The sequence below is a fragment of the Zingiber officinale genome, chromosome 7B (genome assembly GCF_018446385.1).
Source record: "Zingiber officinale cultivar Zhangliang chromosome 7B, Zo_v1.1, whole genome shotgun sequence".
NCBI classification, from domain to species: Eukaryota; Viridiplantae; Streptophyta; class Magnoliopsida; order Zingiberales; family Zingiberaceae; genus Zingiber; species Zingiber officinale.
The window spans coordinates 92,100,304-92,128,084 of record NC_055999.1 but is presented as its reverse complement, the minus strand read 5'-3'; the positions used below and the strand labels follow the sequence as shown (position 1 = coordinate 92,128,084).

Genomic DNA, 27,781 nt, shown 5'->3' with positions numbered 1-27,781 from the left:
GACTACTAATTTAATATCACTCAAGTGTCCTTAATTTATCTTGTTTTAAGTTTACAATAATTCAAATTTAAATATCAATCACTCTGCTGTTAAAGAAACATTAATTGACAGAATTACAATCTTCATTCTTGATTGCCATAACCGTGTCAGTTGGCACACGAAATTCTAATTCAAAACTCAGGATGCCTTATAAAGATTCAACTGACTCGACTTCCAAAAGTTGGTACTATAAGAAAGAAAGCTTACACAACAATAACATGTCTTATCCACAGTTAAAAACATTCAATATTAAATCAGACCAAAAAAGAAATTTCAAAATTTAACCTAAAATTAGATAAATAAGAAGAAAGTCTTTCTTTTTCCAAATATAATCTCAAGGACATGAATGCAAATGAGATAATACACATATATTCCTAGTAGTTTGCACTCCAGTCATAAGGCTGGTAGGTTACTTTCAACTGGGTGCTTGAAAGCAACTCTAGAAGGTCCTCAGATTTTTGGGGTTCGAGGTAGTTGGCCGCATGTTTTAGTACCTCAACCTCGTTCTTCCCAAAGTCCACACTGTACCTGAAGAAAATCATAAAATGAACTTAACTCTAGTACATTTTTTGAATGATAACTTGACTAATAAAGAAGATATGCAACAAAAGTGACATCACGATATGAAAATTTACAAAGAATTGGGGCTTATATCAGGTTTTTATTGAAGTAAAGAAGAGAAGAAATTCAAAAGAAAACTTACCATCTTAAGATCTTTGTTATTGATGCAACTGAAGATTCAGAATCCACAAATAATCCTCCAGTTTTGATGAAATCTCGAGCAGATTCAATTAGCTCTTTGTCGATATTTCCAGGAGAGTAACACCTTAGTGCAGGTCCAGATCTTGTGCCACACACCAAAGCAAAGTGAACTAATGGTTCTGGATATGGAAAAGCAACCTGATTGAAGGAAACAAACAAGATTCCACTCTCAATTAATAAGCAGCTCTTGTTTAATTGAATTAATTATAATTGAGCAGACTAGCCCAAGATTTTTTGGAATGTCCAAACTCTTCGTCCAGGCAAAGTAATACCAGATTGCATTTTCAGCCTCCACATCACAGATAATCACAAACTTCAGTGAACATAAGCATAGGGAAGAGTGCTTCAGTTGAAGCTTTCAACCTTCACCTAAACCACTTTGAGTGCTCTACATACTCAGCCACTGTTGTCTAAGTAGACTCTAGAACTAACTCTTTCTTAATTTATCAAGTTGCAACACACCCTTGCTAGCTCAGAGCAGAGCACATCTGTATGTTGTATGATGGGGTCAGAGAACACACTAATAGCATTATGATGTGTATAAAAGAACTGTCTTTGCATCTGCTTTCTTCTAACAATCCAACACCAATATTATTTATTTTCTTCTCCCAGCTTGCCTTAATGTTACAAATTCCAAAAAGAGATCTAGTAGTTGTAGCATCTATAGACCCTCTAGAAGACAATATAAAGTAGACAATTTAAGAAAAAAAAAAAACAAATACATTATTTACTCAGAAGATAAAACAACAGAGGTTAGGGTCATTCATCCAACCTAGATATTCTTATTTGCTTAAAGTAGTATTTGATCAATATAGCCAGTCAGTCAAAGTGAGAACGCTGTTATTATATTTACCTTTATGCGCTTGTCCCTCTGTCCAAAGGGCTTGGTAATATTATACGGAGGCCGTTGATTCCCCCTTAATATTCCATTATGGATGGCCGATAGAGAATAGGCACACCCACCTATAACATATTTAAAATCGCCGAAGAATGTTCTCCTTTCTAGGGCCCGAGCGGGAAATCCTAATGTCAATATTGCATGGATGGCCATCATGTTATAGAGGTTTATGAAGAAAGCAAGCTTTTCCTCCCGTGACAAGGGTTCCAAATCCACCCTCTGAAGCTCTTCAATTGTTCTCAAGTACCTATAAAACAAAGAAATGAATCAAAGTCTGTTATCTCTAGAAAAAGACCAACATTATTCCCATTTAAGTATAATTAATATTATTAACGTATAACAGTTTCTGAAACTTGGAATGGTGAAACAATTTTGTTTCGATTTTAACAAGCCATGGGACCATGATGTGGCAAGCATCACGAAGTCGTGTATTTAAAGTTGGTTACATGAATCTTATTGGCACTGAGCTCTATGCAAACTGTAACTAATAATATTCAAATCACCTAAATCTTTTATTTATTATCCTAACCAAAATTCTCTTGGGTCTCTCTATATCCTTAACACTCTAGTCAATTCAACTCATGCAGCCTTAGAATTTAGTGGTTGTCATAGAACATTTATATATTATCTCAACATATTTTCTTTCATATCTATTGTAACTCCACATGTTACTCCTAGATAATATTATTTTTTTTAGTTTATCATATCTAATGATCCTACACAACCAAGCAATAAATATAGTTCTCCAAAATTTCACTGAAATAATTTAGGAGATTGAAATTTAGGGGCATAGATAGGGATTGCTCTCAAACCTCAGAGTGCAATGGCTGTCAATCACATATGATTCCACAAACTGTTCACCATTTCAACCACATACCTTTATCTATTAGCGATATCTTTATCAACATTTCTTTGTTGAATAATAGATCCACGCAAATCTAAAATTCTTATATAAATTTCATGTCCATTCATCTTAATTATCCTTGAACAGTTTTGTTATTATTGAAACTGAATTTCATATGCAAAGTTTTCAAAAAAAATGTTTAAAAAATATATAAAGAAAGGAAAAAAATAACTGATAAGTATGCCAATACTTCTAAAGGATGCACATCTGAAAGCAAATCAAGTTATGTTTAGCAAACTGGCTGCAGAAAATGAAAAGCCTTGTTGTTATAAAATAGTTGATATAAGCATTATAAAATCAGTTGAACAAATTATCTACATGCTACAGAAATACAATTCATGTAAAATGTTGTGCTAACTGCAATTAGAAGCAACACAATTTGCTTCCCCAGCAAACAGAACCCTAGTTTGCAGGTAGCAGCACATTATATATTCCTAAGAAAAAGTGTGATCAGCTTTTAAATTCAGTATGGCTGAAACTAACCTTTTGAACTCTTCACAACTATGGATACTCCTGTAATCAACATGCCTTCCATCTTCAGATACATATGCTTCAATTATCGCATAAGAGAGAAACCTTAACCTTGATGCAATTTCAGTGATAGGCTTAGGTTTGACTTCAATAACACCCCTTGGGAAGTTGTAGCACTGAGTCATGATGACTGGATCATGTTCCAAAAATCGGTACAAGTGGCTTCCATCCTCGAATATGTTCTCACTATACTCACAAAAGTGAAAGGTAAAAATACGGTTACCACAGAAATTTTAAAAACACAATAATGATTTACAATAGTGATATGCATGGAAAACATATTATAAATGGAAACAATAGAGAACTAGAATTACTACTTTGTAATATGCTGGAAAAAGTGCATGCCAACGAGCTTTCTTCCAAATTCCACAGCCTGCATATGAGAGGGAGAGAACATGAGTAGTAAATTTTACTTAAAAAGAAAAAAAGCTTTTTACCATTTTCAACAAACACAATGAAATCACTACATTATCACTTGCAAATAAGAGCACAAGTATGCAAGTTTCTATTTCTATTGTCAATTTCTTCTTGGATGTGTATAATTCTATTAGCATACCCCTTGTATTGTTTATTAGACCATACTAAAAAGAAAAAAAAAGGGCACAAGGGATAAGAACGTTCAAGAAAACAAGGTGAGTAAAGTTTATCTGCCTCTACATGAATACAACACTTTTGTCACGAATCTCCATGTTATCTCCCATGCATATTCATATTCTACACATTTAGGTGGATCACCAAATTAACTGAAAGGGGCACTTCAAGTTATGCCCAAAACTCTATGGCCTCTTGCTAAAACTGTCAAACTTAATGGGATAAACCCGCAATCCCAAGTCATTCAATAACACCTAACCATCACAGACCCACAAAATCTCCAAATTGTAGACTTTTATTTATTAAAAACATTTTAAAAAAAACTAATTTGAAAGAGAAAAAAAGGTTCCAATTTGAGCTCCGTGCGTGCAAAAGTGAGTTTTTAATCCAAATTGGATAGAAGCTATACAAAAGAGAACTAAGGAAAGATTTTCATGTCTTTTTTCTTCCCTTCCTCATTTACATTAAAAAAAGGAATGGAGGGAAAGTGCTTCTAGGGAATGTTTTTCACTTGATTTCCTTCCTAATTTCCTTCCCTCGTAAGGAAATTGACCTGAGATTACATGATAACAAGTATTAGCAATCATCATAACACCCACATGCCATGGTATCCTTAAAGTCACTTAAAGCCCTGTGATTCTTACATTGACATCAATGTCCCTATCACACGCCTTGTAACATCCCTAAAGTGGCATGATCCTATTTAGGCATTAATAGTCCTTACTGATATACATCTTGTAATATGCTTGAAACTCATGTGATCCCCATGTAGGCATTGGTGACCCTAACCCCTAATCCATCTCATGTACTATATATTACCAAGTATACTACAAATTTTCATGGTAGGAACATGCTAAAACATATATCAAGGAACAAAACTAATCTCTAAGCATGAATCATTAAAGAAAGATAACAACTCAAGCAGGCTTCATTAACACATGCAAGATAATAAGCAATATGCATGACAAATAAAGTAAGGACACATGAATAAAAAGAATCAAAGACATCCATGGATCAACAAAAGCAAGGAACCAAAAAGGTAAATAGTACCTTTTTTAAGTTAGTGTTTAACTGAAGCTTGCACTATCAATTAACCTAAGGTTAAGCTTGAACCTACCCCGTAATGGAATTTAGGCCACAAGAGAGTAATCATACGGCTAACACCATATCCACAACCTCTTGCTTTAGATTTGGACACAAAACTTTCCTTCTTATTTCCAAAAAGAAATAACTACTCATCTTTTTTCTCACCGCACAATATAAGAGCAATGTACACTCTACAAAAGATATACATACTTGTCCTCAAAAAAACGTAACATGCACAAGACAAACAACAATGTTAGGAATTTTCAAGGAAACTCATTGCTACACTTTAATTTTCAAAGTTGTCCAAGTTGTCAATTTTATATTTTGTTATATTTTAGACATAATTGGAAATTTTAAAAATATTGTAGAAAATCCAAATATGTTTTTATTGAGTCATTATTTCATTGAGAATAAGTCTAATTATCAATCTAAAAGGGGCAGGATCCCATATATTAAATATGTTTTAGATTAATATAATCCCTTTTATTCTCTTAGTGAGAATTTGTTCCTTTGGGCAAGTTCTTCTTTGTATTTGTCCACTATGCTATGTTAATTGGTATTAGAGTTGAAACCTACTTTGGTTTTATACCCTCTTCTTTGATCAACATTCTATTAGTGTGATTTCCTTCCTCATCACCCATTTCTCTCCACCTTCCCCTATTGTTTGACATCCTTCTACCTCCCTTCCATTAACTTCTTGCTCCTGTTATCACCACTTTTCATTCCACCTCCATATCATTTATTCATATTACTCGTGACCATTGCCTCCCCACTCAGCCATCCCTCCCTCATCGTCAACACTCACCACCTCTCCACCACTTGCCATGATAGCATTGGACAACCATACCACAAAGATTGGCTCCCATTGTAAGCCATCAACGACCCATGCCACTCTTTTGCCAACCTCAAATTGACCCCAACCCTCTTTTGATGCCTTTTGTGTGTAACCCTATCCCAACTACCAATTTACGCCAACACCTATACAAGAACCACCATTCTACGCTGATGCCGACGCTAGCACAACCTCCCTTTTGTGCTAGAGCCAATGCAAGTGAATCCACTCTTTTGTGCCTAAGTTGATATAGCAAAACTGCCCTTCTACTCTAGCATCTATGCCAGCACAACCTTCCTTTTGTGTTAGCATCAATGCTAGCAAAACCAATGTGTCGAAGCTACCAACACCATCAAGAACCCCTCTAGCACTGAGCACCAGCTTCAAACGCCTCTTGATCCTCCTATATAAACACCAACATCACTGCTTGACACGACCTACTCTAAACCCCAATTTTGTCCACTCAACCACCAACTACCCTACCCACTACCTTGATATAATGCCTGTACACTTTGCTGCTTCATCCAACCAACGTCACTTGCTCTTCTATGCTAAAATAGGTTTTGAGTTTCATTAAAACCTAATTTTAGAAAATTTTCATTTTAGTTATTAAAAAAAGGACTGCTGTTATTGTAGCAACTATAGGAAAAAAAATATTTTCATTAGATGTCGTTAGGGGTCCAAATTGACACAATAGAGACTTGGATGTACAAGAATTTATTAGCACAAATTTTATAGAAGAGGGACTCACATTACCCCCATCAATACCATTGAATTTCACTCCTTTGGCACACCACGAGACTTGGACTATGCAGTGCAAATTCCACCTTAAAGGCTCACATCAAGGTAATATTGTCGCTTACTAATAGGTTAATTTATTTATGTGTTACCTATTTTCTCTATTGTTGCTTCGTATATCACTATAATTTATTAATCTTTGACTGTTTATTGTTTATTTTATCATTGTTCTTTTATTTTTATTTGTTTTCTTAAATTTACTATGTTATTTTATAATTCTTATTACTTGTCTAACCTCCATATTGGTCATAACAAAACACCCCACTATCTCTTCCTATCAAAGAGATAAAAAAAATGTGTTAGGATCATTGATCGTAGTAATATTGGAATGCTAAAGGGAGGTAAATAGCACCTTGACCTACAAATAATATCTAATCTTTCTCATAGATTAGTGCAAGCCCAAAATATAAATTAGTTTTTGTCAATCGTGTTTATAGATAATGTTGGTGCAATCTCCCTTTGAGTTTGGGTACAATCAATATTTTAATAGATTGGGCAAAGATTTTATGGTAGAATTCTGGTTGAATTTGATAAGTATTTAGTCGTGCAGGACTTAGAGATATACACATTGAGACAACTTGGCATGGCCAAAGTCGGATGAGTTATGCTCTGTTTACTCAAAGGAGCATATGAGTGAGGGAAAGGATTTCACCGTGGAAAAATATCTCTACGGGGAGGAAAGAGGGGGGTGGCGGCGGCAATACCGCCACTCACGAGCGATCGTGCGTGGATGTTCGCGAGCTATCCTCTACTCATGAGCGGCCTTATGTGGACGCTTACGAGCCGCCTGCCGCTCGCCCTCTCGGTCCTTGTGGACGCTCGCCGCCCACCACTTGTTGTCGTCGCCGTAACTTGCTAGTAAGAGAAGGCGGTGTTTGACCCCGTCATGATTCTCTACTAGCTGTGGAATTCCAAGCAACGGATCAAGAATTCTGATTGCCGCCATAGGAGGCAATTGGAGCACATGTTGTTCTAGTTTTAGTGACTCTTTTATCATTGAGGTGTATTGGGGTGGGGTGGTGTTATGTTGATTCGATGTGGTTGAGAGGGGTTTCGGAAGGAAACATTTTTTTTATTTAGTTGTTGGTTTTTCTAGTTAAAGATCTCTCTTTTCACTTTGGGCGGTTGCTTGTTGATCGGTTTAGCAAATGTGCAATTTGTCTTCACAAGAATGTCGGTGTTCGACTTGGATTTACTGTGTTGGTGTGTTTTCATTATCTGAGATTTTGGTGGCAGTTCCGTCACTCGCGAGCAGTCATGCGTGGATGCTCGCGAGCTATCTGCTACTCATGAACGGCCTTATGTGGATGCTTGCGAGCCGCCCACCGCTCGCCCTCTCAGTCATTATGGACGCTCGCCGCCCACCACTCGCTGTCGTCGTCATAACTTGCTGGTAGGAGAAGGCTATCTTTGACCCTTCACGATTCTCAACTAGCTGTGGAATTCTAGGCGGAGAATCAAGAATTCTGATCTCCATACGCCGTCGTGGGAGGCAATTGGAGCACATGTCGTTCTAGTTTTAGTGATTTGATCATTAAGGTGTACTGGGGTGGTGTTATGTTGATTCGAGGTGGTTGAGAGGGGTTTTGAAAGGGAACATTTTTTTATTTAGTTGGTTTTTCTGGTTGAAGATCTCTCTTTTCACTTTGGGTTGTTACTTGTTGATCGGGTTTAGCAAATGTGCAATTTGTCTTCACAAGAATGTCGGTGTTCGACTTGGATCTACTGAACCATGTTACATCCTTGAGTCTTTAGTTTGTTTGTGTATTTATTTTTAATTCCTCTGTGCTTTTATTTGTGCTAACCTTGATAAGCAGTTAGCAAGAAATTCTTAAGTTGCAAATTGGGGATGTTTTCTATTCACCCCCTCTAGTTCGATCGTCTAGTCCTAACAAGTAGTATCAAAGCTTCATTTGCATTCGGAGGATTAACCGCCGACAAAGCACAATGGCTGTAGAAAATTTTCAAATCCCAAGGCTAGAGGGAAATTTTCAATCATGGAAGAGAGAGATAACACTCTACTTCTACCTCAATATTACCATGACAACCATAGGAAGGTTTCGATTTTCCTTTTGATAATGATGATAAAATGTTATTATTATCTAGGATGACCAAGAAACAAAAGGAGGAAGTAATGGAAGACACAAAGGTGAAGATGGCCCTTAAACAAGTGATCGGAACTCTTGGAGGAGTTAACTCTAAGCAAGGGAGTAAGCTTTAAGCAAAAAGTCTTAGAGGACTCTAAGCAAGTGAGAAAGTTTTGTAGATTAGGTAGACTAGATACTAAGTAACATATTATGTATATTGTTTGTACTTAGATGAAGTTCACAGAATAGAATCAGAGGATCCGAGCAATCGGAAGTGCTTCGATCAACTCAAAAATCCAAGCGATCGGAACTGATCCAAGAGCCTAGAAGAACTAGACGACATCAAATCCAAGGTCTGAGTCAGACAATCAACGGATCATAGTTGACCAAGCACCACGTGGCCGAAGTTGGTCTAAGCAACCGGAAGTCGCCAAGTCAGTAAGATCCGAAGTTCATGAGGATAAGATTGGCAGCTAAGTCAACAAGGGTCCAAGCGCCCGGAAGGCTTCCAAGCAATCGGATACGTGCCACAACAACAGCTTGATAGAGTGCTATAAAAAGAGGGCAGGGGCTCGAGGTTCATAATATCATCACATAAAATCATTCAAACTCTTACTTTATGCTCTCAAAGTTCATTCTAATCAAGTGATCCACGATGTTCCGAGACGAGTGTGGGGCATGCAGGCTTCTAGAAGCGAGCTTCTCAGCAGTATTATTTATTCTTGTTATTAATTATTAGTTGCTTAATTGTTGTTCTATTTATGCCTATGACTATTAACCTGTAAAAGGTTTCTCCGTCAACGGAAGGTATTCAAAAAGGAGAAAAACAATAGGGCTTGCATTTGAGGCATAGCCATGGAGTAGAAGCCTGGGGAGTTGCGAACCATGTTAAAAATATGATGTGTACGTGTTCTTGTTTATGTTTGTTATATTTTTATATTCCGATGTGTACTAACTTGCAGTTAAGCAAGACCGGCGTGAAATGAAAAGAGAACGTTATTCACCCATCCCCTTTAGCGCGACTAGCCGACAGCTCTTCAATTGAATTAACAACCAATAGAGCAAGCTAGAGGTATGAATTGTGGTTTAAAATTTAAATTTCATATAATATGTTTCAAGTGAAGGGAAAAAACACACTTTAAAAATAAGTGTTAGAATGGTCTTGCCACAGTGAAGGAGGTAGGAGCACATGTATTTTAAATGCAAGAAATCAGAACATCACAGAATCATGGTTCGTGGAGGAGATCCATGAATCTGGGTGAGCGTTTGAGGGTAATTTTAATGTTTATGAAAATTCAATGCCAGTGATAATTTAGATAATTATGATCTCTTCTAATTTAAGTTTGGATTATCTAAGTAAATTAGATTTTCATGATAATTCTATTTTACTTGGTCATAATAATTTGATTAATTCAAATTTAATTAATAAGAATAATTCAATTAATTTAATTAATTCAGATTTAATTAATAATACAATTGATCAAGATAATTTAGATTTGATTAATTTAAATTTAATAAATAATTTTAATTCGATTAATAATTCAAATATAAATACTAATTCTATTAATCCGAATTTAATTAAGTATAATGAAAAGATTAATCAAGATAATCAAATTAATAATTCAGCTTTAAAGACTAATTCAATTAATTCAAATACAATTAATAATATGTTTAGTTTAATTAGATTAATCAAGAAAATGATAATCTATTTAATTTATTTAATCAAGATTTTAATGAGGTCAATTAAAATAGTGATCAAATCAATCAAAATATTAATCTGATCAATCAAAATCTTCATTAGAATATTAAAGAGAATAATCAAAGTTTAATTAAAATTTTAATTAATTAGAATAATTCAAAATCATAAAACAGTTTTTGATTTTTAGAAATCCAGAAAAACAGGTTTTAGAATCTAAAAATTCAAAAATCAGAAATTAACTTTCAAAAATCCAGAAAATCAGTTTTCGAATTTTAAAAATCTGAAAAATCATTCTTGAATTTTAAAAATCCAAAAAATCAGAATTTAAATTTTAAAATTTCAAAAAAAATGAGTTTTTAAATTTTAAAAATTCAGAAAATCAAATTTTAAATAGTAAAAATACAAATTATATAAAATTAAGAAGTTTTAAAAATAAAAATAACATTACATCATCTTATAATCAAGTACCTTTCGATGAACAAATTAATAATATCATACTCAAGCAAAAAAAAACAATAATAATTAAAATGTGTCAAAAGTTGGTTGACACATTCAAGGAATAACATACAATGTGTCAAATTATGTATTCGACACATTATTAGAAACCAATGATTTAATTATGATTTGCTTGATATGTTACATGCTTTACATCTAATAGTTGTCATTTTCATGTATATTTTTAATTAATTGTTATATGTTATGCTTCATATGACATATATTTATGATCCATGTGTTAGATTTTTATCTTTAAAAGGATAGAATATGATAAAGGGATTTGATCTTGAAACTTGGTATTAGAAAGGGTTGAGATGATATAGACCTAAGTAAACTCTGTTAATGCATGTCTAGATTAAATAATGAGAATTCTACCTAGTGCAATTAACTGAGCGGATCTAACTGAAGCTACCTCAATCTAATATGGCCTTAGTTAGACTCAGACTTAGTATTAAGTTCCTTAGGTTTGTCATTTTGGAGAAGTTTTGTTTAATACATGTGGCTACTTTAAGAAGTGTCACTAAGACTCGCCACAGCCTAGAAGCTTATTCTAAAAACACTTGTTTAACGGACCCAAAGATAAGTTTGAATCTAACACAAAATCAAATTACCTTAGAAAATTCATCATCAAACATTTAAATTAATCACTTAAAGTTGAAATATATAATGTGTATAGTGAGACACATACAACGGGTGAGATGCTACGATAAATAAATGGAATTATTTTGAAAAATATTTTCAAAAATTCATAGAATTATTTTATTAAAAAATATTTTCAAAACAATCATTTACATAGTAATGTTGAATGATATTTCATGATTGACTGATTGCTAAATACTTATAAAATTTTCAAAAAATAGTTATATTTGTGAAAAATTAAAATATTGACCAGTGAAACCCTAGACACCTAGGTATTTTTTTTCCTTGTGGTTAATAAGGTTGTCATCAGAGAGTGTCAAAGTTAGGGGGAGCTCAACTTCTTAAAAGACATAGCATTGTTTAAGGGGGAATTTTCAAATTCAACTTGAAAATATTCTTGAAAATGTTTTGAAAAGAAAAATTAGAAAATTCCTTGAAAATAGTTTCAAAATGTTTGAAAAATATTTTTGAAAATATTGTTTGGAAAGTATTTTGAAACTATTTAAATATATATACCTCTTTGAAAATAATTTGAAAAATATCTATATCTTTGAAAATTTAGAAATATTTTCATTATTTTGAAAAGAGTAGATTAGTTTCAAAATAAATATTTTGAAAATTACTTTTTAAACAAATATTTTTGAACATTATTCTTGAAAATCTTTTCAATAATTTTTTAAAAAGAAAAAAATTATGTCTTTTAAGAAGATAGAGATGGAGAATTTAAATGTTAAAACCAATATTGTTGATGCAATAACCAAGGAGATCCTTAGGATTCTAGTTTTAAAAAGTATATAGCCTTATTCTTTCTGTAATAACCAAGGAGGTCCTTAGGATTCTAGTTTTAAAAGGTAGATAGTCTTATTCTTTCTTATATATGTCAAAGGAGGAGAAGAAAGGATTAAGTTAGAAACCCTCATTCTTTGATTTTGGCATAAGACCGAGAAATTAGGTTAAATAATTAGACTAACTTAAACATATTATCAAGCATCAAAAAGGGAATGATTGTTAGTGCAATCAACTAAGTGGGCAAAAGTCCAAACAGGTCAAGGGTGACTAGATGTTTGACAGTTGGATAGAAATCCTAACAGGTTAAGGTTAACCTAGGCAAAGTGAGAAGTCATGATAGGTTAAAGTTGACCTAGGCAAGAATGAGAAGTCCTAACAGGTTAAGGTTGACCTAGGCAAGGGAAAGTCTAGACCCGAATGTCTAGCAAGTGAAAAGTCCAAGCAAGTCAAAGGGGTCGAATGCTTGAAAAAGGAAAAATCCTAGGTACTAAGAAGTCTTGAAGGAGTGAAGTCCAAGTCTTAGAGGAGTAAACTCTAAGTCTTGGAAGAATGGAGTCCAAGCAAGTGAGAAAGTCTAGTAGGTGAGGAAGACCAGATAATGGGTAACATATTCCGTATATTGTTTGTATTTAACTCTGTATTGTAGGAAGCTAAAGTTGATGGAGTGGACTCAAAGGATCTAGGCGATCAGAAGTGGTATGGTCGACCGAAAGGTTCGGGAGATCAGAAGTGGTTTGATTGACTTAAAGGGTCGGACGACCGAAACTAGTTAACACCCGAAAGGACCAGGTGAGATCAGATCCGAGAGAAGCGGTCAACGAATTGGAGTTGACCAAGCTCTAGGCGACAGAAGTCGCCATGTCAGCAAGATCCGAAGTTTGCGAGATCAGATTGGAGTCCGCAAGGGCTTAGGCGCCCGGAAAGCTTCTGAATCAAATAGGTGCCACATCAACAGAGTGCTATAAAAAGAGGACAAGGGCTCGAGGTTTAGAATATCATCATATCATTTAGACTCTTGTGCTCTCAAAGTCCATTCTAGTCAAGTGATCCATGAAGAGTGTGAGGCATTCAGGGCTTCTAGAGTGATCTTCTTAGCAATATTATTTATTCATGTTATTAATTACTTAGTTGCTTAATTGTTGTTTTGTTTTTGCTTGTGACTATGAACCTGTAAGAGGTTTCTCCACCGCGGAAGGTGTCCGAAAATGAGAAAAACAATAGTGCTCGCATTTGAGGCACAGCCGTGGAGTAGGAACTCTAGGGGGTTGCAAACCACATTAAAAATCTGGTGTGTGCGTGTTCTTGTTTATGTTTGTTATATTTTTTATAATCCGATGCATACCAACTTGTAGACAAGCAAGACTAACATGAAAAGAAAAGAAAGTGAGCGTTATTCACCCCACCCACCTCCCACCCCCTTTAGTGCGTCCAGTTCTAATAAGGAAGGGCATAGCGAGGTGGAGATTGAGTGATGAGAATTGTCAAGATCAAGAATAGCAAACTGTGTACTTGGGCTCGATTGGAAGCAACACAACACTTGGGCCAAAATAGAGGAACTGCTTAGATTCTTGTATTTAAAGCAGAGGATGCGAGATTGGGTGCACATGCGGTAAGGAACTGTTGTGCAAATGGCGGTGGCTTTCTTCTCGACCACGGACCTCCAAATCAGGTTATTTTGACTGGCAGCAAAGGCTTGGTCTTGGCCAACAGGTGGTGAATAGGAACAACGACCAATGAATTACTACTAGTGTTGACCCAATAGGAGCTATCGTATGTTAGTGCAAGCAGCACTAAATAATCAAGTTTTGATATATAATAAAAGTTTAAAGTTATATATTGGAAGATCTAACTTGTGTGTTAAGTGTACAGATATAGGTCACTTAACAGGAAAAGCACTAGTAGGTCATAAGGATCGAATACTAGGCAGAAGAAGCTCTAGTGGTCAATAGGACCGGACACTAGACAGGTAACTAGACACCAAACACAATAAAGCATGAGTAGGTTAGGAGGACCATACACTAGGCAGAAGAAGCCCTAGTGGGGCAGGAGGACTGAACACTAGATAGATAAAGTCTAGTGGGTCATGGGTCAGCAGAACTGGACATTTGACAAAGCTTAGCAGTCCTGAGTAGTCAAGCAAAGTTTAGCAGTCTTGTGCTACATGAAAAAATCATATTTTTCAAGCGACTGAAAAGTATTTTTGGTCAACCAAACAAATCAAGCAACCAGATAAGCTTGATCAATTGACTGGATTAGCATAGTATCACTAAAATGGCAACTGACATAGCATAAGTTGTTGTCATGGTAACTAATACAAAAGTGGATAAGTCTCTAGAAGCTGACATGGTGATGTGTGTGAATCATTTATATGTTTTCGGTCTTATTTAGCATGCATTTGTTGCATTACATGAGCATATTTTGTGTAAACTTCTAGTGTTTGCATTTATTTCATCTTTTTAGTTCGGATGACTACGGTTTATGTTTTATATTGATAGGAAGTGGAGATTTTTGACATTAGAGCATGCTTGGAGATGCAAAGTCCGAAGAAGCACATGACATAATGATTCATGGCCAGCCCGAGGTAGCCACTACAGTCTTGGATCATCCCGGAAGAAGGGCGGCCATGGAGCATCGAATTGGGACAAGCAACCAGAACCACGGCCAGCCTGTGGTAGCCATCGTAGTCGTGGTCCATACAAAGCAATGAGGAAAATCCAGGCAGAACGATCCACGGCCAGCCCGTGGAACACTCCACAGCCATGGATCAGGGTTTCAAGACGTGTCTCCCTTTATTTTTAGGAAATTTTGTTAGCCTCCTCTTATTTTTAGTGAACTCTGTTAGGGTTCTGAGCTATAAAAGGGAACAAGAGGAGGTGGCTACAAGGCATCTAGTAACAAGGGATCGAAGAGGAGGCTACATCCATGACATCAAAGGAGCTATCAGATGTCAATGGCTTGTATCTCTAACCCTATGAAGTAGTTTTCCTTATTCTAGGATTAGGAAGTAGCCCGATGATGAGTTGATGATTGTTGTTTGTGACTTTTCTCTTTTATTAATGATAAGATCTTTTTTGATTTAGTTTAGCATCCTTAATTGTGAATGTATTAATGTACGTTTGCATAAATTAGAGGTCAGGGTTTCGAAATTGTAAAACTGAACTTGAGTTTTTTATCATGAAAGTAGCTCTCGAGGATAACATTGAATGTCACAGGGCATAAAGGGTCTATCTTGATTCAATGACCATCAGAATAGGGTTGTCTTAAGAACTGGTTTTCTCATTGCTTTTCATTAAGTTGATAAGTTCTCTTAGTTTTTCTTAGTTTGCTTTAATTTCACAGCTATTCCCTCATTTTGATTCGTCTAGATAACCTACTTTGTATGTAACTTGATAGTTAATAACACAGTCCCAGAATACGGTAATTTTATTACTTACGACAACCATGCACTTGCGATTAGCATGCATCACGTGGAGAGGAGATAAGTCCCAAAATATTGACATGGAAATTGATAAGTCATGGATTGCTCACTCTAAATGATGTTCTTAATGTTCCAAAATTGTCTTTTAACCTTTTATCTGTCAGTAAATTGGTCCATGATCAAAATTGTCAAGCTAATTTCTTTTCATCTCACTGTGTATTCAGGATTGGGCCTCAAGGAGGATGATTGGCGGTGCTAAACTAAGTGGAGGACTCTACTTCCTTCAGATTGCAAAGCATCACCGCACATTCTTCCCATCACAGCCATACATGCCATCAAAACCGTTTACCATAATCCACAGTGATGTTTAGGGTCCTAATAAGATAAGCACCCCCTCTAATACGAAATGTTTTCTGACATTTACTAATGATCATACTCGACTTTGCTAGGTGTATTTATTAAAGGAAAAATCAGAAGTTGAACAAGTCTTTAAAAAAAATTTCAATATGGCGCAGACTCAATTTCAAACTACCATATAGATTTTTAGAAGTGACAATGAGAAGGAGTATTTTAACATAATCTTAGGAAGAAAAAAAAATTTGAAAAAGAGATAGTTCATCACAGTTCATGTATAGATACACCTCAACAAAATGGTATTGCGAAAAGAAAAAATAAACACCTCTTGGAGATAGCCCGAGCATTACTTTTTTCAACCAAAGTACCAAAATATTTGTGGAGTGAAGTTATTTTAACTGCTACATATTTAATTAATAGAATGTTATCTAAAGTTCTATAATTTAAGACTTCATTCAATACATTTACAACATGTTTTCCTACCGTTCGTCTTTCCGCTAATTTACCATTAAAAATATTTGGTTGCACAACTTTTGTTCATGAACATAGGATAACCGGAAAACTTGAGACAAGGGCAAGAAAATGTGTCTTCGTGGGTTACTCTCCTACGCAAAAAGGTTATAAGTGTTATAATTCGATATCAAAAAAAATTGTGGCAATGGATGTCACATTTTTTGAAACACAACCTCTTTTTAAGAACATTCATCTTCAAGGGGGAGAGTTTAAGGGAAGATCCATTTACTAACTTTAATGATATATTTTTTGTCAAATGATATGCTTGGATTTGAGCCTACTACCTCTGCACAAATAATAAATGGCGAAGGATCATTCTTTGAAACTCCTCTCATAATGAGTAATGTTTCTACTGAATCCAGGCGTACATTTGACAATCAAAAATCTGAAAAACAAAATTGTGAAAAAAAACCTAGTACAATGTCACAACATGATATGATAGGTAATAGATTTAAGGAAGGGGAACAAACTTGGAAGGGAATCGTCTACTTGAGAAAGAATCATCTGAACGGGAAAGATGAATCATCTCTACGGCATAGTCGTGATTCCGAGCCAAGGGAGAATCTTCATCATAGTACTGATAATTCTCTTCCAAAGTTTGATAGTCAATCTGAGTCTAACATACCAATATCTCTTCGAAAAGGTGACAAATCTTGTACCAAACATCCTATATCTAAGTTTGTGTCATATTCAAATTTGTCTTAATCTCTTATCACTTTTTGTTCTCAATTACCCTGTGTAAACATTTCTAAATATGTACAGGAAGCCCTACAAGTTCCAAAGTGGAAGGAAGCTATGCTTGAGGAGATGAGAGCTCTTGGGAAGAATAATACTTGAAAGATTGTTACACTACCAACAAGGAAAAGTACTGTGGGATGTAAGTGGGTTTTCACTATGAAGTATAACTCAGATCAATGGAGAGATATAAGGCTAGATTGGTAGCCAAAGGGTTCACTCAAACCTATGGTGTTGATTACTCTAAGACATTTGCTCCCATTGCAAAACTAAATACGGTGAGAGTACTTTTATGCTAATCTAGACTGGCCTTTGCTACAATTAGATGTAAAAAATATCTTCCTCAATGGTGATTTAGAAGGGAGGTGTACATGGATAGTCCACCGAGCTTTGATGAGAAATTTGGCTTAAAGGTGTGTAAATTAAGAAAGTTTTTGTATGGTCTCAAGCAATATCTGAGAGCTTGGTTTGCGAAATTTACTCAATCAGTGAAGAAGCAAGGATACACTCAAGGACAAACAGATCATATATTATTCTTAAAATTTTCCACCGAAGGAAAGATTGTTGTACTGATAGTGTATGTGAATGATATTATTCTCACAAGTAATGATGTGATTGAAGTGGAAAGACTGAAGAAAAGCTTAGCAATTGAATTTGAGATCAAGGATTTGAGAACATTAAGGTATTTCCTTGGTATGGAAGTCGCTCACTCTAGATAAGGTATTATTGTCTCTCAACGGAAGTATATCCTTGATCTCTTGGAGGAAACAGGAATTAGTAGTTGTAGACTCGCAGAGACTCCCATGGATCATAATATAAAACTCTGGGTTGTGTTACTAGTAGATACTAAAGGTTAGTTGGGAAACTAATTTACCTATCTTATACTCAGCCAGACATTGCTTTCCCAGTCAGTGTTGTGAGTCAGTTCATGCATGCACAATTTGAAGAACACTTTGAGGTTGTTTATAGAATTCTGAAATATTTGAAGACTACTCCCATAAAAGGCCTACTTTTTAGAAAGACTTTATGTGTTTACTTATGCAAATTAGGCAAGATCAGTTAATGACAGGAGATCCACTTCAAGATACTCCACCTTTGTATGGGGAAACCTAATAACATGGAGAAATAAGAAACTAAGTGTTGTAGCCAGAAGTAGTGCAGAAGTTCGGTTTAGAGCAATGGCTCAAGGAGTCTATGAGGTGTTGTGGATATGCAAAATACTTGAAGAGATCAAAAACCCCATAGAACTTCCATTGAAGTTCATATTTCATTGTGATAATAAGGCCGCAATAAGCATTGCTCATATTTCATTCCAACATGATAGAAGGAAACACATTGAGATTTATCGACATTTTATAAAGGAGAAAATTGAAGCTGGGACCATTTGTTTACCATTTGTACCTTCTAACCAATAAATAGTTGATATCTTGATGAAGGGACTTGCAAGAGTCAACTTTGAACAATTATAAGCAAGTTGGACTTGATATTTATGCACCAACTTGAAGGGGAGTGTTGGAAAATTAGGAGATACTGATTGCATAAAATCAAGAAATAATCTTTAAGATAATGATTGCATAAAATGGAAAGAATCTTGGAAAATCATAAAATAATCTCTGATTTTAGTAATTTCCATTTCTGATATTTCCTTTCTTTTATTTGTTCCTATTTCAGTACTTTGTATCTTCTATTTATTGATGTAATGTCTAGTTGAAAATTAATAATAACAATTCCTCTTCGTTCAATTTTTTTTCCTTTAATCTTCCCAGTTTTCTTCCATGCCAAACGCGATTTCTATGAAGAATGATCCTAGGGTTTAAAAGGTTGACAAGTGTTGTAGTCAGGCACACTTTGCGTATCTGCTATGTAGGCTAAGGCTAGGCAGCTGTTATGGTTGTTCCTTATTAGAATTTGTATCTGATGCAAACAAGCAGACCACTACACCTACTTAATCTATCCGCTAAGTTGTATTGACTAAGTGTTTAGGACATTCGAACCTAGATTGGGTACACCCAATACCAATCCAGATTGTACATTATTTTTCATTTAGATAATATTTATTTTAGGGATGACAATTTCCTCCGAATCCGATGGAGGATCTAATATCCGATCCGAATGAAGGAGGGTATGGAGGGATTTTTTTTGGATTCGATTAAATAAACGGATAATCGAGTATGGAGGTCTAGCAGAATCCTACCCATACCCAACCCGAATACTTGATTAAATAATATATATATATATATATATATATATATATATATATAAAATTATTTTTCCAAAACCCACTAACTATTTTTGTTGGTGCTAATCTATTTTTATTGAATATGATTAAATTAGAAGTATGCTATAGATGTTTAATCTTTTTGTGTAATTATATTTTTTGGATATGATGTTAATTCTAATTTGTTTTTGTTGGAGTTGGATGTAATGAAGAAAATCATTACCATAGAGTATATCCAATCCTTTGATGGGTATGGGGATGGATATCCAATCCGTGTATGGAGATGGGGATGAAAGTTGAAAATCCGATGGGGATGGGAATGGAGATGGATATAATAAATGAGGATGAGGATGGGGATATGGAATCCAATCCAAATCTGATCCATTGTTATCCTTAATTTATTTACCTATCCAAAAAAACAAAAGGAGTCCTTCGAAGGATTCCTTTTGTTTCATTCTGTACCAACATGAGCATGCAAGCAAACTTGTAACCGACCATAGGAGTCTTGTGTAGCACATGTCAATGGGGCTTTGATGTCGAGTACTAAAAACCACCTATATCGAGCGACACGATACCACAAAACCCTAGTAGAAACTAATTTTTTTCCCCTTCTAAGGGAACACAAACTAGAGAAGCAGTTCTCCTTCCCTAGCCTAACTCACTTCTTAGCCTAGTTGATCCCTAACTCATAGAAAAAAGAGGATGGTTAAGCATCATGGACTCATGGGAGATAAGGCTACTTTGTTCTTAGCAAGGTCTTATTTTACCATTAAACAAATTATCTTAGAATAAGGATCATAGCAAAATCTTACTTTACCATTAAATGAAACATCTTAAAATAGGGCAAAATCTTATTTTACCATTAAATGAAACAAAAAATAGGGATAAATTATCTAATCATATTATATTAGATGGTCATTATGTTACCAAGTCAAGGTTCTTAGTTTTTACTTTTTATATTAATTAGTTATCTTGTAATAAACACAGGGGTTGTATAAGTATTCATATGAGGATATTGAAAAAAAGATGTCATTTTACAACTAACATAACATAGGTTTTAGAATAATCTCAACTTCTAAATCTTAAGTAAACGTCAGAGGAAAAGAAGGCTACAAACTACTAGGGAAACTAACCTCTTCTCTTTCAAAATACTGATCTTCAGACAGAAAGTTTACAGCTTCAGACCCAACAAAACAATTGCTAAACCTCCGCATCTTATAGAATCTGTCCTTTATAATAATTGACTCTTTCATCTTTCTGACAATTGAGGCCATGTCATCAATTGTTCCATTACCAGACTCATCATCTTCACCAGGCAATGGTGGCAAAGGAGCTGTAGGTATAGATTCCTCAATGAAAAGATCTTTAATTTTCTCATCAAGCTGTCCTGACTCGTCCATGGCCTTCAGTTCATCAAGTCCTCCAACTAGGAAATCATTTAAATACACCTTGGGAACAACAGAAGAGCCTGTTCTTTTCTCCAACTCAAGCTTTCTAGTAGGAAAAATATCAATGTTGATCTCAACATATTTGAGTCTCTTCATATTCAATAAAGATCTAACCATTCTACACTCTTGGCATCCAAGCCTTGTATACACTATAATCCTTCGCTGTATTGTTTCTTGTAGTAAATTATCAAAAGAAGCATGTTCTAAATGATCAGTTTTGCTTTGAGAATCCGCATTGCGTCTAATTTTCATGAAATTTAGAGGGTTCCATAGTGATTGTTCACCGTCCTTTGGTGAGACTTTATTTTCCTTGGAATCAGTTTCCACATCTTGATCCTTATCATGACCCTTTGTGACTATATCATTGTAATCGCCAAGTTCCTCTTGATTTTTTTTGCTAGAAAGGCGACGAAGCATAGTAGAAACAGCAACTGCACTCTTCTCCCTAACGAAGTTTCTCAAAGCAACAGCTTTTTCAGGCCAAGCATACACTTGCACTTCTGGATCAGCAGGATCCATATTTTGGCTTGAAAATGCCTTGTCAGTTTCCAATTCAGGAGCCTCAGTTCCATCAAAAACAGGGTCTGCATCCTTCTCCTCGACAGTAACTCCCTCTGAAAGCTGATTCACCTCTGTCAAATTTTGTCCATCTAACACTGTACTTGCCTTTTCCTGTTGCTTCAAAACTTGATCCAGATTTTTAGCTTCATGCTTCTGTTTGTTCAACTCATTATGATCCTCTTCATTAATATTTATAGATTCCATAACAGTTGATAGATTCCCTTCATCCTTGCTAGGAACATCACATGGACTGGTTGCAGAAGCCTGTGTTTTTGACGAGAGGACAAAATTCCCCTCACAAATCACTCTTTCATCCATAGTGTTACAATTGTGCTTTGTTGGATTACCCAGTGCTTCTCAGTCAACCTAATCCTTAAAAGCCTTAATAATATAACTCTGAAAAAAAAAATGAACAGAGAAAATTGCTCAATTATCATGTAGGAAGAGGCTAACCCTATTGTTTCCATAAAATCTTAGCAGCAGCATCTTCTTAAAACTGAATTTCTTCTATCAGGCAATTAACAACTAAAGCGGCAAACTTCTGGCAAATAGTTCACTCCAACTTGGTTAGATACTCTTTACACCTTCTTATCCGACCATCATATAGATTTAGGTGATAATAATATATTTTTGTATTGATTCAAACAGAAATTTTGATTGACTTTACATAGATTTACTGGAGCGTTCAACATTTAAAGAAGGAACGACTTCAGATTTCAAAATAATGTAACAGGGAAGGACAAGGACGCCATTCCAGCATTTAAATAAAAAGGGAGGGAAGTTTGCAATTGAAGACATACCCAACAAGCAATGGTTTCAAACAGAATATAATCTCCTTTTCAACAAAATAAACAAGGATTGATAAATCGTTAGGGCGTTTCCACCAGTATCCAAATACCAAAGAGAAAAAAAAAAGGAAAAAAAAAAAACCGCGTTCTCCCCATGAATAGAATGATTAGAACAGTATCGCATGACTTGTACTTCATTTCTACGTCTAAAATGATACAGTCGCATCAAGTTGGTCTCTTTCCAAAACCCTAAGTACGGAGGAGCAGAAATCGGAAACAAGAGAATCCACGTCGTCAAAAAACCAAACATCAGAAAAGGAGTTATCATGAACTAACCAGCTGATGAGACGCGCTCCCGCAGTGGCTACATGGAAGAACCCAGACTCCTCAGCCAGGTCAAATCAATTGACTTGTTGACCATAAAGGGGGAAAATAAATCTTCAAAGAAATTGATAAGGAAACCAAATTGAGAGGTATTTTTGAAGACGTGAGGACTGAAAAGAAATAGAGAGATTAGGTCAGATGATAATGACGAAGAAGAAGAAGAAGAAAAAGGTTGAATCGGATGGGAGACGGAGCGGGAATTGCAGCAGAAGATACTGATGGCTCACGAGTTACGAGCATACTTTCAAGATTAGATCCAAAAGTTATTGTATAATACAAGGTAGAATGATACTTGATCCAAAGCACGTGTCCACTGCACGTCGAGGAGCCCACAGGACTGGATTAGGTGCGGGGAAAGGGCGAGCAGTGACCTTTGGCTGGGATCCAGTTCCGGGAACCTGCATGAATCGCGGGTTGATATTTTACGGGTCGAGTTGGCCCACATCCGATTCTCATATATCAATCAAATATAATTTAGGGAGGCTTTGCGGTTGACTAATTTGATGCCTGGTAGGTTCCCGGGTCGGGTTGGCTCAGATCCGGTTCCAGGAAGGCTGTTGAGCTCGGGATCAACATCATGAATACGACGGTTGAGGTATAACTCCATAATTATTTATTCGTAATTGACAAAATTCCTGTCTAGGGGTGAAATTAGAGGCGGAAGACGTGCAAACATTTTTATTTCCGGAATCTCCCGATCCTGTATACAAGTCATGTGCAGTGTTGCCCGTAGGTCACGGTGTGATAATAAACAATGGAGTGGTATATTTATGTAACCAGATTTAAGTTTAATTCTCATATTAATCATGTTCAAATTATTTGTGATGCTAAATCGCTCGTGCACCTGTATTTTTTAGATTTATATATCTAATATTTGGAAGAGGAGGTAAAATTATTATTTTATGATAAAAAATTACGGTTCGAATTCTAAAAATAACTTTTTTAAAAAGATAAGATAAAATTATGTACAATATATTCTTCCTTAAAATCCTGCATAACGGAAGTGTCATACATCGGATTATTTTTTTTATATATCTAATAATCATTCTGTAAGATCAGACCGGACCATCCTCTTCAAAATTAATGATTGCAAGAACGGAATATTAGACGCAGAAAAAAAAAATGTCATATTCGACACCCAGTTGCATGGATTACCATTGCCAATTAGGGGTGTTCATTTGGTTCGATGCGGATTATTTGGGTTATTCGGATTTTATAATTTTCTAAATTCAACCAAGAACCAAACCGAATTACCTATAAACCAAACCGAATTATCCGAAACTAATTCGGATTATTCGATTCGGGTACCCATTAACCCAATTTTCTTTTCATTTCAAATTTTCAATTTTCTTCAAATAAATAAATTCTTAATAATTTACATTTATAAATAAATAAGCTCCAAATTTGATAAAATAATTTCATTCAATATAAAAAAAACTTACACACTCCAAAATTCCAAAGATTATATTAAAAAATTAAAAAAAATATATTAATTTCTTATTCGGGTTTCGGGCGAGTTATTCGGATGGGGAGTTAAATCCAAAATAAACTATTAACCCAATTAACATTTTGAGTCAGTTCATTCAACCGACCCGAGTTTCATTTAACCAAACCATATAACCCGAATATTATTTGGATCAAACGGATTAATGGATAACACCCCCAGTTGCCTTTCTACTGTATCGCCGCGACCAGGATTGAATGTTTAATATGGAGGGGTTTGTCACCCCTAGGTTGGCTTGCATTAACTAGTGTCGTAAATCTAGTTTTACATCCTGGAGCAAAAATTTAAAAAGCCACCTCTGAAACTTTTGTGTTGATCACGTAAACAAAACAAATTTTAAAAAACTTCTTGTGAAAACTAAATCTTAAAATTAAAATTCTCATATAATTATAAATTTAAGCATATAACGATACTAGTGATCAAACTGTGCTCACCCCGCATGCATGTCTAGTTCCGATCTCCTGTCCACCATCTTTAATCCTCTCAGGCTCTGATCGATATCATTTTATTTAATAAATTCATCTAAAAAATGGAAATCTAAAATGTCTCAGTTCTATACCTAAATTATAATTTTTTAACATTTTTTACTTTATAAATGTATTTAATGAGTTTTTTTTATCAAAGTTGGAGAGAAAAACCTTATTAAATATATTTGTAAGGAAAAATAATACTAAAAAACTATAATTTATGTATGAAATTGAAGTATTTTAGATTTTTTTTTTTTTTAAGAATTACTAAATAAAACGATATCTGAAATATATAGGAATCAGAGATTGTGAACCAAAAAAATTGAAATTCATACATGCCATGGTGCACGATAGAGAGGGAGGCAGCCATATGGAGGAACCCAGTACTCCTACCACGTCGGTCTCCCATCTCTGTCGCGGACGGCGACCGCTGATGGGATGAGTACAATATCATCCTATGACATTAAACACAATGCAATAGTCATCAAGTTTATACAAGGACGGAGCCAAAAGGAGGGCGATGGTGACGACCACCTTCCTTCAAATTTAAGTATAAACAATGTATAAGATATAAAGATAGGGGATGAAAGAGAAGCGAATAGGAGACAATGATACGGTCACCTCCCCTCAACGTAAACATATACATTTTGCTCTTTTACTATGAAATTCTTAGTTACATCCCTGAGTTTATATAGTGAATTTAAAAAAAAATAGAATTGGTGTAAATAAATGGACAAGGCACCTTTAGTTACTAAAATTTTAAAAAAAAAACACTCATTTTTAAAATGTCTAAATAGCATACATTTATTCTTTTTCTTGTTGTTGTTACAAAACAACTACTAAGTATAAAATTAAATATTGATTTAATTAAAAATATTATATAAATTATCTTACATAATAAATTTGGACGTCATTCCTGAGTGACCCTTATAGCCAAAACACTCGAGGCACCCGGACGTGATCCGGACATCCCGAGCTGTGAGGATCATCCAGAAACGACACCTAAATTGGTTGGGCAAGAAAAGATCAAATACACTTTAAATAATTATTATAATTATTGAAACAAAAATTAATTACTATTATAATAATTTGATAAATAATTTAATCAATTTAAAATAATTTTAATTATATTTTAAAAATAAATTTGTAAAACAAATTGTTATAAAAATATTTTTTATATAATTTTTTGATCGAATCAAATCGATTTAACAGCTATTCAAATCATTTTGAGTACAAGAATTATGATGAGAGTGCGCTCTTGACTTTTTAAAAACAAGAGACTGCACTTATGACAATTGAAATGATTAGATACGTCCTTTTAATTTTTATTCTAATTAAAATTGATATTTTAAGTTCAGCAATTTCCTAAACCGCATAGCTGGTTATGTGATTTACCCAAATAACATAGGTAGTTTTGGGATTATCTAAATCGTGTAGTCTCGTTTGGGTTTATTTTTCATTTTACCCTTCCCAAAAATAGCATGTGTGGTCGTATGATCATCATAAGCAGGGATGGTTTAAATGGTAATCCGAGGCATCTCACCGAATCACTCATGCATTTTCTCACAAAAAATCCTAACACCGCCTTGCTTCCACTTCATCGACGAAACTAGAAACCCTTGTTCCCACCAACAAAATTGATATAAATCCGTACTTTTACTTCAAAGGCCCTCCATTTAATGTTAACAAGCGCTTTCATTAGCATCGTTGACACCTCATCGACGAAACCGAGAACGGTAGCACTTCATCGGCCACCATGTGATCTCCTTCTAGTACAAGGCTTCCATCCATTCAGCTGGTGTTTATTATCCGAAAAAATCAGGTCTAAGTGAGGGTTGACTCTACGGCTACAGAATCATTAATATTTGAAATGTCCAAGAATTCATCATCTTCTTAGATGAATCTAAGAAATTATTTTGATTATATGTTTTTAAAAATTTTAAGAAAAGTATGTATACTTAGTTTAACTTAGTTTCATAAAAGTTATGGGATTGAATTGTAGAAATTCTATATTCTAAATGCATGATAGAAGAATAAAATAAAAGCGGTAAAAATTTACAGCGATCTTCCACAGATCCGCAATCGGTAATGGTGAAACTCGCTATCGAAAGAGCGATCACAGGATCGGTAAGCCCTTCGCAATTTCACAAACCAAATTCCGCCGCCTTGGATGTTCTCCTCTTACTCTCGTCTCCAACGCATCCTGATTCTCCTACTTGATCCTTGGACGCATCCCCTTTATATATGGAAATAAACCAGGGGCATAATGGACATTTTCCATTATGAGTAGTGGAGAACATGGGTCATGTTCCCATTTCTCCACTCTCCCCATTTCCAACATCTCCTACTCGTCCAAGGTAAGTTACTAAGACTAGTTCATTCAGGTAAGTCACAAAGACTTAATGAGTCATATAGACTATTAGAGAGTTTGGTCGCATAGACCATATGAGAACATCCAATCCATACTTAGAGAAAATGGTTCGTGCGATAGCAAGCACACTGAGCGATAGTTGCTAAGAAGATTGTTACACCTTGACTTAGGTCTTCAGTAGCTTGTTACACTTGGCTGAGGATTCAACAAGAAGCATCCTCTTCATGGTAGTTCTGATGCAACTAATAGTTCATTGCTTCTGGAAATCCAAGAATGGAGCTATCTTAGATATTATTATGTCTTGCTTTAAGTTAGAACACGATTGTTGATAAACTTATTTCCTATTGAACAACTTGCAAGTCTCAATTAATCATTCATTTCCGACGTAAATGGGTCGACCGATGAATAACAACAAAAGATGTAAATATATTTAATCTTTCTTTTAGCTAGAATCAATTCATTTTAATCATCACTTTCCTAGTTATGCTCCATGTAGACCGAATCATCCCATAGCCATAGGATACACGCAAAGTAATGTGACTAATTAAAACTTCAAGTAAAGTTAAATAGTCACTATAAAAATTTGAGATTAACATATAATCAAGGTCTATAGTAGAACGATTCATTCTCCTAATACCTTTATTGTCGCAATAGCACATGTGGTATGAATCACATGCTACGATGTTATTCTCTTTACTAAAAAGAGCGCAAATTTAACATCGTATGATTTTGATCTAGACATACTTAACGTCTAATCCGAATTCAACATATGAATTCTAATCTGGCCTTCAAGTAAATGGTGGGTTCATTTACTTAGATCATTATTTACACATAAATGATCTCATCTTGACACAATTATCAAGGCGACCT

At 35.0% G+C, this 27,781-nt stretch overlaps 1 protein-coding gene across 2 annotated transcripts; it reads right to left on the bottom strand.

Moving 5' to 3' along the window:
* Positions 1-187: 187 nt before the first annotated feature.
* LOC122006260 lies at positions 188-22,791 on the bottom strand. Of its 2 annotated transcripts, XM_042561693.1 has the most exons (7): positions 22,522-22,791; positions 20,522-21,793; positions 3,452-3,507; positions 3,087-3,320; positions 1,655-1,946; positions 743-939; positions 188-567 (listed from the first exon to the last, which is right to left on the bottom strand). In XM_042561693.1, exons 2-7 carry the CDS (start codon positions 21,713-21,715, stop codon positions 414-416), a joined length of 2,127 nt encoding a protein of 708 aa, XP_042417627.1. In that variant the 5' UTR covers positions 21,716-21,793; positions 22,522-22,791; the 3' UTR covers positions 188-413. The 2 variants fall into 2 exon arrangements, with proteins under 2 accessions (XP_042417627.1, XP_042417628.1); XM_042561694.1 differs by lacking the exons at positions 188-567; positions 743-939 and adding an exon at positions 963-1,289.
* Positions 22,792-27,781: the final 4,990 nt, after the last annotated feature.

Bases quoted from the DNA above. Each gene is read 5' to 3' on its own strand.
- LOC122006260 (XM_042561693.1), bottom strand. From the start codon at position 21,715: ATGGATGAAAGAGTGATTTGTGAGGGGAATTTTGTCCTCTCGTCAAAA. The intron at 1,947-3,086 runs GTTAGTTTCAGC...TTTGTTTTATAG, and splicing joins AGTTGTGAAGAGTTCAAAAG to GTACTTGAGAACAATTGAAG. The intron at 940-1,654 runs GTAAATATAATA...TCCTTCAATCAG, and splicing joins AGAGGGACAAGCGCATAAAG to GTTGCTTTTCCATATCCAGA.